This window comes from Ranitomeya imitator, chromosome 9 (assembly GCF_032444005.1).
Source record: "Ranitomeya imitator isolate aRanImi1 chromosome 9, aRanImi1.pri, whole genome shotgun sequence".
Classification (NCBI taxonomy): domain Eukaryota; kingdom Metazoa; phylum Chordata; class Amphibia; order Anura; family Dendrobatidae; genus Ranitomeya; species Ranitomeya imitator.
This window is the reverse complement of record NC_091290.1, coordinates 119916046-119927844: the sequence shown is the minus strand read 5'-3', so window position 1 is coordinate 119927844 and position 11799 is coordinate 119916046. Positions and strand designations below refer to the sequence as shown.

General features: G+C 41.4%; 2 protein-coding genes across 2 annotated transcripts; one reads left to right on the top strand and one right to left on the bottom strand.

Moving 5' to 3' along the window:
* The first annotated feature begins 1819 nt into the window (after nt 1–1819).
* LOC138648806 (carbohydrate sulfotransferase 5-like) lies at nt 1820–6621 on the top strand. The gene is made up of 2 exons (XM_069738744.1): nt 1820–1877; nt 5333–6621. Exon 2 carries the CDS (start codon nt 5353–5355, stop codon nt 6505–6507), a length of 1155 nt encoding a protein of 384 aa, XP_069594845.1. The 5' UTR covers nt 1820–1877; nt 5333–5352; the 3' UTR covers nt 6508–6621.
* A 1194-nt stretch (nt 6622–7815) lies between these two features.
* On the bottom strand, nt 7816–11763 carry PSME3IP1 (proteasome activator subunit 3 interacting protein 1). The gene is made up of 7 exons (XM_069738745.1): nt 11708–11763; nt 10680–10811; nt 9527–9625; nt 9307–9428; nt 8663–8799; nt 8355–8416; nt 7816–8221 (listed from the first exon to the last, which is right to left on the bottom strand). The coding sequence occupies exons 2-7, from the start codon at nt 10801–10803 to the stop codon at nt 8007–8009; spliced, it is 759 nt and encodes a 252-aa protein (XP_069594846.1). The 5' UTR covers nt 10804–10811; nt 11708–11763; the 3' UTR covers nt 7816–8006.
* Between the last annotated feature and the right edge of the window lie 36 nt (nt 11764–11799).

The window sequence follows — 11799 nt, the reverse complement described above, 5'->3', positions numbered from 1 at the left end:
CTACTTTCAATTAATGGGTAAAATCTTTATTCAGTGAAGACAGATTTTCCCATTGATGAGATGGGAGATAACAGTTGGTGCTTATAATATTTTATGAAGAAGGGAGAAGGAGAGAGGAAATGGAAGCAGAAACAAACATTCTGCTGCAAGATCCATAGAACATTATGAGCACTAACTGTCATCTCATATCTCAGTGATGGGGAAATCTGGAATTACTGAAGACACATTTTATGTGTGAATTGAGAATTTTGAGAATAAATGATCAATCATTGCAGAGATAGAAGCAGATTTCTCTGATAAAAGCTATTCCAAAGTTTATTATTTTTTGTGTCCTACTGATTTATGAAAAATAAAATGAAAACATTTACTCTTTAATGCACTTAAAGAATTTGGTGCATCTTCTGAGTGTCATGCTTCTCCATTCTGGGACTGGAGTAGGATTTCTGGAGTACAAAATGTCACCATTCTGGGACTGGAGTAGGATTTCTGGAGTACAAAATGCCACCATTCTGGGACTGGAGTAGGATTTCTGGAGTACAAAATGTCACCATTCTGGGACTGGAGTAGGATTTCTGGAGTACAAAATGCCAGCATTTTTAACAACATTGACGAGCGTCCGTAGCCGTCCCTATTCCTGCTCTCCAGCTTTGACAAAACTGGCATGAAAATGCCAAAAGTTGCAACATTTTTCCGCAAAGTTTTTATGAAAATTTTCTGGCGTAAAAGCTTTGATAAATTGTCCCATTATCTCTTATCAGACAAATTTTGTTCTTTCTCCTCGTGGACTGATCATTCCCAAACCAAGGGTAAAATTTCAGTGAATACAGATTTTCCAATTACTGAAATAAGATTTGACAGTTGGTGCTCACGAAGTTCTACGGAGAACCATAAGGTCGTATTCACACGTTCAGTATTTGGTCAGTATTTACCATCAGTATTTGTAAGCCAAAACCAGGAGGGGGTGATAAATACAGAAGTGGTGACGTGTTTCTATTATACTTTTTCTCTGATTGTCCCACTCCTGGTGTTGACGTACAAATACTAAAACGTATGAACAATTGCCTAACTTGCAGGAGAACTTACAGCTGAATGTCTGTCTCTAGCTCCTCCCCTCTCCATAGAATTTTAAAAGCAGCAACTGTCATCTATCTCAGTAATGTAATATCTCAGTGATACAGATTTTCTCACTACTGAGATAGGAGATGACAGTTGTTGCTTATAAAGTTCTATGGAGAACTGTGAGTGTTGATTCAGGAGAACTTGTGGCAGAATTTCTGTCTCCACCTCTAGCTCCTCCCCCTCCATAGAATTTTAAAAGCAGCAACTGTCATCTATCTCCGTAATGTAATATCTCAGTGATACAGATTTTCTCATTACTGAGATAGGAGATGATAGTTGTTGCTTATAAGGTTCTATGGAGAACTTTAACTTGTTTCAGGAGAACTTGCTGCAGGATTTCTGTCTCCGCCTCTAGCTCCTCCCCCTCCATAGAATTTTAAAAGCAGCAACTGTCATCTCTTATCGCAGTGATGTAATATTTCAGTGAATAATTTACATTGAGAACGAAAGATCAATCCAGGAGGTGAAAGAAGCAGATTTATCTGATATATTACAAATGACAAAGATAAAGCAGCATCCTTATATCTGCGCCCACAGGGAATACACTGCCATCTGTCCCTCTGGCATATCTTGTTACCGCCCCTGCCACACGCTGCCGTGTATCTATACATAGTCACACAGGTGATCTGGTCGCACCGCCATCTCCTGCTGTATACCGTGCCCGTCTGGCACATGTCCTGTGCTCATGCAGTGTGTACAGCGCTGGGCAGAGGTGGAAACATGCCTCCTTATAAGAGCTGATAACGCCTGCATCTAAGGTAACGCATCCCATTTATGCTCCCTGCTTCATTCAATTAATTACTATTTATTGGGTCACACAAATGATTTTCCTTTTTAGAAATGTAAGTAACATCTACAAGTATCTGTCATTCATAGTTTTACCTTTCTGTAATGTGATGGTATATAAGTTTAATGGGAGGGGAATTAATCTGTTAACGAATTAAGGTTTTTTTTCTCCTCATTATTAACCTTTATGTCGAGTTCTTGGACCAGGTATAAGCTGTCACTCTCCTGGGAGAAGGAGCCAAGCGAGGGTCCTTGGTTATCATATAAGCCACGTCTCTGCGGACAATGGTGACCTGACCCCTCACTTTCAGGATCTAGGAACACTTATATGGCCGGTCTATATAAAAATGATAATAGTGGGAAAAGTAGACCTGCCCTCCATATGGAGAAACGTCAGAACATGAAGGGGAGACCAAGGATCATTGGGCTGTGTGTAGGGATCACCGGACACGTGGATGTTCGGGGTCATCAGATTTGACCCAATTTTAGTCCAAAGTACGGTTCCTGTACAAGAACTCTACCCGAACTTGAATCTGAACCAGACCCCATAGAAGTCAATGGGGACCCAAGCTTTGGTGCTGTAAAGTGGTCTCTCTTTTCTCTATCTCTCTTTATCCCTCTCTATTATCTATCATCTATTTATCTATTATCTATATATTTATTATCTATCTATCTATCATCTATTTTCTGTCTATTATCGATCTAGCCATCATCTATTATCTATCTATTATCTACCTTATCTATCATCTATCTATTTTCTATCTATTATCCATCTTCTCGATCTATCATCTATCTATTAACCTGTTTATCTATCTCTCTTTATCTCTCTATTTCACTCTATCACCTTCTATCTCTCTTTTTCTCTATCTCTTTCTTCATCTATCTTATTTTAATAACATTTAAGATTTTTTTTTTTAAGATTTTATATTATTATTTGGTGAGAAAAGAGGGTGATTTGAACTGACTACGGTGGAAACTTTTTGATACAACTACCCAAAATTGAATTGAAAGTGGTCTTCTAGGTGGCGGTCTTCTCAAAGATTATGGGCCGCATACAGAATACATGGTGAATTAGAAAATCTGTTACAGGAAATGGAGTCTGGATGGGGGGTGGTCTTCTCGAGAGGTGGTCTTTAGGAGAGGTCTCACTGTATTGCTATATGACATAGAGTTGGCAACATGCAATGCGGTTAAATTCCAGGTTGTACTCGTGTGAATAAGGCCTAAGACTTCCTGCAGTTATTAGGACAGATAGGTATATTCTTGTACATGTCCTTATTTTCCTTTTCCCGAGAACTCCTACAAGAAGATCTATGCAAGATCCTAATGCACTGTCCTCTGCCTGGTACATGACCATTCCCATATGGCCAGTTTCTGTTTGCATGCTTGTTGCCATGAGAAGTGCAGAGACGTTCAGTGTCCCTAGACTGTTTCCTACCCGTAGCTGCTACATGTTATGACGTGACATTTCTCATATACACTAGAAGTGGAGTCAATAAGAGAAAAAGAATGGATCTACCTGTGGCAATACATTTTTGTCTCCCAAATCATAACATTATGGACATGAAATTACTTGTGTTAAAAGGTAGCTTCAAATCTAAGAGAGACAGAAGAGTATGGGAGTATAAACTGATGACGACCTTTGACAGTCTCAGTGCAGGAATGAATGTGTCGCATGGATTTATGTCTTTTTACATCAACTAAGGAACTTGCCTCTCAGACTGAGGGGTCATCACAACAGAACCAGACCCCAGAGGACAATAAAACATTCCTTATCTAAGAACTGGTCCGATATTTATGGACATAACTATTTATCACTCATGGCAATTCTGCTTCATGTCACCTGTCGTATCCATGTTTTTTTTTCTATGCTATGTTGTGCATAAATATGTGATTCTTCAGAATTTCTTTTAGTCTTTGCCTGATGAAGAGACCTGTGTAGTCTCGAAAGCTTGCAATTTGTTACCATCTTTTCAGTTAGCCATTAAAAGGTATCAACCACTGAGGACTCTCAATTCTAAATATTTTTCTATCTACTGGCTAACACGGTACCAAGATATATATATTTCCTGTATAGAAGTGGAGTGGTAATGTAAAAACATGTGCGTCCACTTAACTTAGGCAGAGGACCTAAACTCTGTTGCCTCCTATTAGAAGTATTAACTCTAAAGGTCAATATCAACCCTTTATCAAGCCTTGCCACATGAATCAGGATAAAAGCCAAACCAGAGATTAGTTACAGACACATGTTTCGGGGTGTTTGCCCCTCTTCAGTGCAAAAAAAAAAAAAAAAAAGATCTGATTTGGCTGGATGAGAGGTCTCTGATGGGACTCTAAGGAATACCATCTCTCCTTGTGGAGAGTGCCAAGGTCTGCAGAAGAAAAAAAACCCAGGGATTTTATCAAAACTGCACCAAAGAGTCCAGTAAGTGACATCACTGGAATCAGTGTCTCTGCCCCTACATCATGCTGACAGCTTCCCTTCAAAAAGGAATGTTTTGTTATAAATCAATTATACCCATGAAAATAAGCATATCTTATTATAGAAATCAGCTTCTTTTAGACCTGAATTGATATTTTATTCTCAATTCAGAGATAAATCTGCACAATCTGTCTTCAGTGAATGACCAGACTCCCTGTACTGAGGTCGAAGATGACAGCTGGTAATTTTTTTTTTTTAAGTGTAGCTGTAATTTCAGGAGAACTTGCAGCAGAATGTTTGTCTCCGCCTCTAGCTCCTCCCTCCTCCATAGACTTTTATAAGCATCAACTGTCTTCTCCTATCTCTGTAATGGAAAAGCTTGTATACACTGGATATTTTACCCATGAATGGAGAGTGAATGATCAGTCCTGGAGGAGAAAGAAACCGATTTCTTTAATAAGATATATTACAAATTAATTTATTTTCACATTTACTATTAATTTATATTAAAAAAAAATAATTAAAAGGATGGATACTTGCCAATAGTAACGATTGTAGAAGTGTCAAAATGTAGTGGTTGATTTAGTAAGTGGGCAGCACGGTGGCGCAGTGGGGGCAGCACGGTGGCGCAGTGGATAGCACTGCAGCGCTGGGGTCCTGGGTTCTAATCCCACCCAGGACAACATCTGCAAAGAGTTTGTATGTTCTCTCCGTGTTTGCGTGGGTTTCCTCCGGGCACTCCGGTTTCCTCCCACATTCCAAAGACATACTGATAGGGATTCTAGATTGTGAGCCCCATCGGGGACAGTGATGATAATGCGTGCAAACTGTAAAGCGCTGCGGAATATGTTAGCGCTATATAAAAAAAATAAAGAAATAAAGAAGTAAGTCACTAACGTAGTACACAAACTTATCTAGTATACCTTTCTAACTTGTCATTTACAATATATTTTTATTAATTGATGGATTTAGCTTATTTATGTTGTTTTTTTTTTTGTTTTACAGTAAGAGGTCATTTGGAAACCATGGCCAGGATAAGGGTGATGGGCTGTGTAATTACTGTAGTAATATTCCTACAAATCATTTTCCTGGTTAATTTCCACCAAAAATCATACGTTAATTCACCGACTACGGAAGGACAACCGAGGAAGGTTCATCTTCTCATCCTTTCCACCTGGAGGTCTGGATCATCTTTCTTAGGTCAGATTTTTAGCCAGCACCCTGATGTCTTCTACTTGATGGAGCCGGCTTGGCACGTATGGAAGTCCCTACCGCGCTACAGTGCCCACGTTCTTCACATGGCCGTAAGGGACATGGTCCGATCGGTCTTTAAATGCGATATGTCCGTGTTCGATACATACATAGAAACTAAGAATAAAGTTTGGAATCTATTCCATTGGTATTCCAACACGGCTCTCTGTTCACCCCCCGCGTGCGATTCCTTTTCTCGTTCCAACATCACGAATGGAACGGCTTGTAGGAAACTTTGCGGAAACCATTCATTTAGTAAAGTGGAAGAGGCATGTGAAAAGTATAGCCACATTGTTGTGAAAGAGCTTCGATTCTTGGACATCACGGTGCTCTATCCTCTTCTCAAAGACCCTTCCTTAAACCTGAAAATTCTCCATTTGGTCCGAGACCCTCGAGCGGTTGGGAAGTCTCGCGGACAGACTCCGAGAGCTCTTGCGGGTGACAATGGCGTCGTCCTCGACACCAACGGCACGAAGATAAATGACACAAACTACGAGGTTTTACAGAAAATCTGTGAGAGTCACGTAAATATGTACAAGACGGCCACCCATAAGCCTCCTCCATTCCTGAAAGGGAAATACATGCTGGTCAGGTATGAAGATCTGGTGAGAAACCCATTAGAAAAAGTGGAGGAGATGTATAAATTCGCAAATTTACAATTGATGGATCATCTTAGTCAGTGGATCTACGACATAACTCATGGGGACGGACAAGGCAAACGAAAGGAAGCCTTCGAAACCACTCCGAGAGATGCACGGAACGTATCGGAAGTTTGGAGGAACGTTCTTCGCTTCCCGAAAGTCAGGCAAATTCAGGCCGTCTGTAAGGAAGCCATGGCTGCTTTTAGGTACCAGTTTATGAGCTCAGAGGCAGAGCAGAAGGATAAGTCACGAGATTTTATACTGCCGTTGTACATCACAATGCCTTAAAATAATGGTATAAGAATAAAGGGTGCCCTAAAATATCAAGCATATATGATAAAAAGGTTTTACTTCCAAGTCCATAAACCGTGCACCTATTTTATATTTCTATGTAGGAATTAGAGGTAGATACATTATGACCATATTCATATTTCTATACTTTGTGTACATTTCACCGTCTTTTTCAATAAACTTACATTTTATACCAAATACATTTACCTTAAAGTATTATGCAAAAGATAATATTACTGTTCTGTCCTAATTCCAACTTGTATAATGCTGATATGCAGTTAAGTTTTAGATTTTACTCTTGAGGGAGTGTCCCTCCCTGTAATACATGCTGGACGTGCATCTAGGGTGTTGAAGCTTTCAGTAGATAATAATCATACAGCTTCTATCCTGCACTTATTTCCCCTTCATGTGCCTTCCCTATATTTTGCCCTTCTTTCAGATACTTTCCTTTACCCCCCCTTAAGGCTTTTGAGATCTGTGTACAACCCAACTTGCTGCTATCTTTCACACTGAGATAAGGGAAGGGAGAGCTATCATATCTAGGAGCGGAGATCTGATGGATTTGTTACGTTTTTACAAAGCACTCAGCCAGATAAAAGGGAGTTTCAGACACTTTGCAGCAGCAAAATGGAAGAAAAGTTTTAAAGGAAGCCTATTTTGAAAGTTGTTAAACTTTGCACAAAGACGTTTTCAAGAATGCCAATATCCAGAATTATTGGAGGCAAAGGGAGTGTCCGGGGGTTCTCTTCTGACACCATTTTTGCATCCGTATAACAATAGAAGTAGAGTTGGATCGGTAGAAGTCTAGAAATGACGTCCGTGTTGGACAAATCTATACAAATCATAAATAATATGGGCCTGAAATAAACTTATGACCATGACGCCAAAGACTAGTCCGATGAGACTAGAGTAGTCCTTTCAGGAGTAAATAGAAAACACTATGTGTGGTGGAAAATGAACACTGCATATCACCCTTAAAACACCATCCCCACCATCATACATGGTGGTGGCAGCATCATGCTGTTGGGGATGCATGGAAGCTGGTCAGAGCTGATGGGAAGATGGATGGAGCTAAATAAAAAGGAAATCCTGCTTAGTATCTTGCAGCCTATGAGACTAGGGTGTAGGTTCACATTCATGGAGGATGACGACCCAGGAGGCATGAATACTTTTTCAAGGCACTGTACACCACAGATTTGAGTAACACCATGGAGAAGAATCTCAACATTATTAGATGTATTTAGTGAAGGAGTTGTAGAATCGATGGCCCATGTTTGTAGTCGAGATGACACAAGCACACATCTCCACGTTTAATTGCTTTAATAAGCTTTTAAGCTTAAAAACGCACTGCACAAAAGAAAGATATTCTCATGGGTGGTAAGTGGGCATGATGTCTGGGCGCTCCACGGTTTATATACAGAGACTGTGTCCATGTGAGCAGATGGCACCGCTGCTGGGATTACCGAGAGCAACTATTCCTGGTTTTCTGACGCACTTTAAGGTGCATCAAGGAACGTGCCTGAGCGAAATACAGAGGAGACAATCTTCCCCATGTTATTTATCGTGGCCTCGCTGTCCGAGCTGGACTCGGAATCGCTGCTTCCTGAATAGGCGCCGAGACCAGGTAAGATTCCAATACAGATGGAGGCTGGAGGGCAATGGACTCGGGGAACGGTGGTAGAGGAGCTGTCGGCAGGGCTGGAGCGGCTCTCTGAAAACACAAAACACCAAGGTATGTATGCAAGATCTGAAAATATGGCCGACACCGAATATACAAGTAACCAATAATCACTGGCACCAGTGGCCCGGCACACACCAGAAATGACCACGCTAATAAGACATACCTTTTAACTTTTCTTGTTCATGCTCAACTTTTAATTTCTTTGCGCTGGAGCTTTCAGAATTACTAAAAAAAAAAAAAAAAAATCAATATTACACCTAAATACGGTATGTGCAAATAAAAAAAAAAAAAAAAAACCTAAAAGGGTTTAGATAGGATATACTATCCTGATTGTTGAGGATCTGTACCAATCCCCTAAAAAGGAAGGTGGAGACTGCCCAAGCCCTGTTCTCGGGATCAGGACGTTATCCCTCAATTTTATGGGTTCGGCATAAACCTTATAACAATAATCACTGAGCCATTCATGCTGACCTTCTGTGTCGCACGGCTCCTGCCAGCAACTTGGACTGAGAAAGTTTATTCTTGGTGTCGGGGGGTTTTGCCAGCGGCTTCTTCTCAGTCTCCCTCTTCTTATTTTCTGTGGATGTGCTGGCTATAGTCCGTGCATTGTGGGCCAAGACAATTAAGAATCAGTTTTTAAAAGTGGAGCAATTATTTACGAAACAATGGAGGAAAGGTTGTAAGATATATACATGGCGTATTTCATTTCTCATTCTCATCTCAGTCAGCTAAAATCCATCACCTCACCACAGTCAGCTAAAATCCGGCCCTCCACCACAGTCAGCTAAAATCCGGCCCCTCACCACAGTCAGCTAAAATCCGGCCCCCCACCACAGTCAGCTAAAATCCGGCCCCCCACCACAGTCAGCTAAAATCCGCACCCCCACCACAGTCAGCTAAAATCCGCACCCCCACCACAGTCAGCTAAAATCCGCACCCCCACCACAGTCAGCTAAAATCCACTCCCCCACAGTCAGCTAAAATCCGCTCCGGCATTAGCAGGATATAAGCGATGTACAGGGCAGAATACAGTGGCCCCGTACATTGCTTAGTGGCCACTACCAAGTGTAGTTGTTTAACGTCACTTTCTCAACAGTTCGTTTCTGAAAGGATATTCTAAATTCCATTAATTCTTTTCGTTCTTCATCTCTCCTTTGCTTTTCCAGCAACTCTTGTTTCCTTGAAACTTCGGAAAGAAAGTTTGATTCATCCTCTTCCAAACCTCGGACCATATTTTCTGCAAAAAAAAAAAAAAAAACGGGTCTACGTGCTGAGCGGTCGCTCCATTACCGACGTGACAGTCAGTGTAAAGCAGGACATGGAAAAGATTCTTACTGAATTTTAACTTTTCTTCAAATTCCTGTTGTTTCTTTTCTTTCTGTTCCTGAAGTTTTTCATATAAAGATCGTGGGTCATAAACCTCCTCTGGGCACTCTGGTATCAATAAAAAAAAAATGTCAGTGTAATTCACATACAAAGTTATAAATGGAGAGAAATGTAAAAAAAAATATTTTAAATATTCCCCATATTTACAGTCAATGTGATCTCCCTTGATAAGATACATAGTTCATCTGCATTCATGGTATATTTAACCCGGAAAATGCCCCAAAAAGGATCTGTCCACTAGCTTTCTAACTTCTGCCTCACTTGCTGTTCACTGCCTGTTGTGAAGTGTAATTTATCTCTAGCAGCAAAGTCTCGGAGACGGATTACAGGGAGTGGGGTTGGGTCTTGGTTTCTTCTGCCTTGTTCTTCTGCCCCGCTCTCCCAGCCCCGCTCTCCCCTGCCCCGCTCCCCCTTGCCCCGCTCCCCCTTGCCCCACTCTCCCCTGCCCCGATTTCCCTGACTAGCTAGCCCTACCCTGCTCTCTCTAGCCCCGCTCTCCTGTCTGTCAAGTAGCATACAACAAAACAAAGCTCGGGCAAATAATTGGACAATGGTGCGTGTAATGTACAGTACAGACCAAAAGTTTGGACACATCAAAGAGAATGCCAAGAATGTGCAAAGCAGTCATCAAAGCAAAAGGTGGCTACTTTGAAGAACCTAGAATATAAGACATATTTTCAGTTGTTTCACACTTTTTTGTTAAGTATATGATTCCACATGTGTTAATTCATAGTTTTGATGCCTTCAGCGTGAATGTACAATTTTCAGTCATGAAAATACAGATAAATCTTTAAATGAGAAGGTGTGTCCAATCTTTTGTTTTGTACTGTATGCTCTGAAATAAGGGGATGGAAGTTCCAGCACCTAAAGTGCTGGCAGAATTCTGATGAACAGATATCACCGGGATTAACCCTTTTTACAGTGTCATCTAACTGCAGCCTGCAGTAACATACAGAGGACAGAATACAGCAGAGCTAAACGCAGAGGTTCTCTCATCTAGGTACATGGATGACTATGTCTGGTTAATATCAGTCATTGTAAAAACATACATTTATTTCCCCCCCCCATATAAAGCAAGAATCAGTTATTCTTCCCCTTCTACCTTCTGGGTCTTCCGGCTTCCGCACTTTTTCCCATTCCTCCTGCCTTTTTTTTCGTCTTTCCTCTATTTCGGATTCTGTCACAAACCGTTTGTTCATAACCAGATCCCCTTCATGTCCGTCCATTCTGAACCCTGCGGAAAAACAAGAACCATGATTGTAATATCGATTATATAGATATTGTTTTACTGCGTTTTACCTTTATATTTAATGCAAATTTTACACTTTTTTTTTTCCATTTCTGCACTTAAAATGCCATTGCACTTCATGTAATTGGCACTACCAACCAATACATCAACTGACCTTCCAATTATAGGGATTCAGCCAAGTTAGTTTTTTGGGGTCTTTGGTCAGTGTGTGTCCAACCACTCGTCATGCGATGAGGAGCCCCCTTTTCTAGTAGTGGGGGAGGGGGTGCTGATCATAAATCTATTAAATAAGGCGTGCATAGGAGCGTCCTTTTTGTGGGTGCCCCATGCATGTACTGTGCATACTGGGGATGCGCAGCAATGCCGGCACATTTGTTTTAACCCCTTCTTGCCCAACGACATAGCATTACGCTGCTGTATGGCGGCACACACGGCGGGGGCCGACCCGTTTTCTACGGCTGGTATTCGCCTATACAAGCAGCGATCAGAGCCCCCCCTTCCCCTCCGATCACTGCTGTTTAACCACTTGGCCGAATTACGTTTTTTTTTTTCTCTTTTTTCACCATTGCGATTTATTTCCGCCATTTTCCAGAGCAGGAAACCAATTGCGTCAAAATTCCAAAGAAAAAAAAAAAAGTTACGGCTCTTCGGAGATGAAGATGAGAAAGCGAAAACTGTAAACTGTCCGGTCCTTAAGGGGTTAAACAAACTTTTCCCAAGCTTCAGCTACTGGGACTTGTAGTTCTACAACAAGCAGCCAACTGGGTGACGTTACAGAACAGTAGACCACAAATAGCTACTAAACCAGACCCCCCCATCCCTGCTCTGCCCTCAGGTGACCCCTGCAGCCCCCCACAGCCGGCAGACAGCCCCCTTCTTACCGATGCCGTTCTCTGCACTGCTCTCTCTCCAGCAAAAGCTATAGTATAGCTGATAGCGATTCTAGCCAATCAACACCAGCCTTACTACATAG

Coding starts and splice junctions, on each gene's coding strand:
- PSME3IP1 (XM_069738745.1), bottom strand. CDS start 10,803: ATGGACGGACATGAAGGGGATCTGGTTATGAACAAACGGTTTGTGACA. Junction 9,429..9,526: donor TGAAGAAAAGTTAAAATTCA/GTAAGAATCTTT, acceptor TTTTTTTTGCAG/AAAATATGGTCCGAGGTTTG. Junction 8,800..9,306: donor AAGAATTAATGGAATTTAGA/ATATCCTTTCAG, acceptor GTCTTGGCCCAC/AATGCACGGACTATAGCCAG.
- LOC138648806 (XM_069738744.1), top strand. CDS start 5,353: ATGGCCAGGATAAGGGTGATGGGCTGTGTAATTACTGTAGTAATATTC.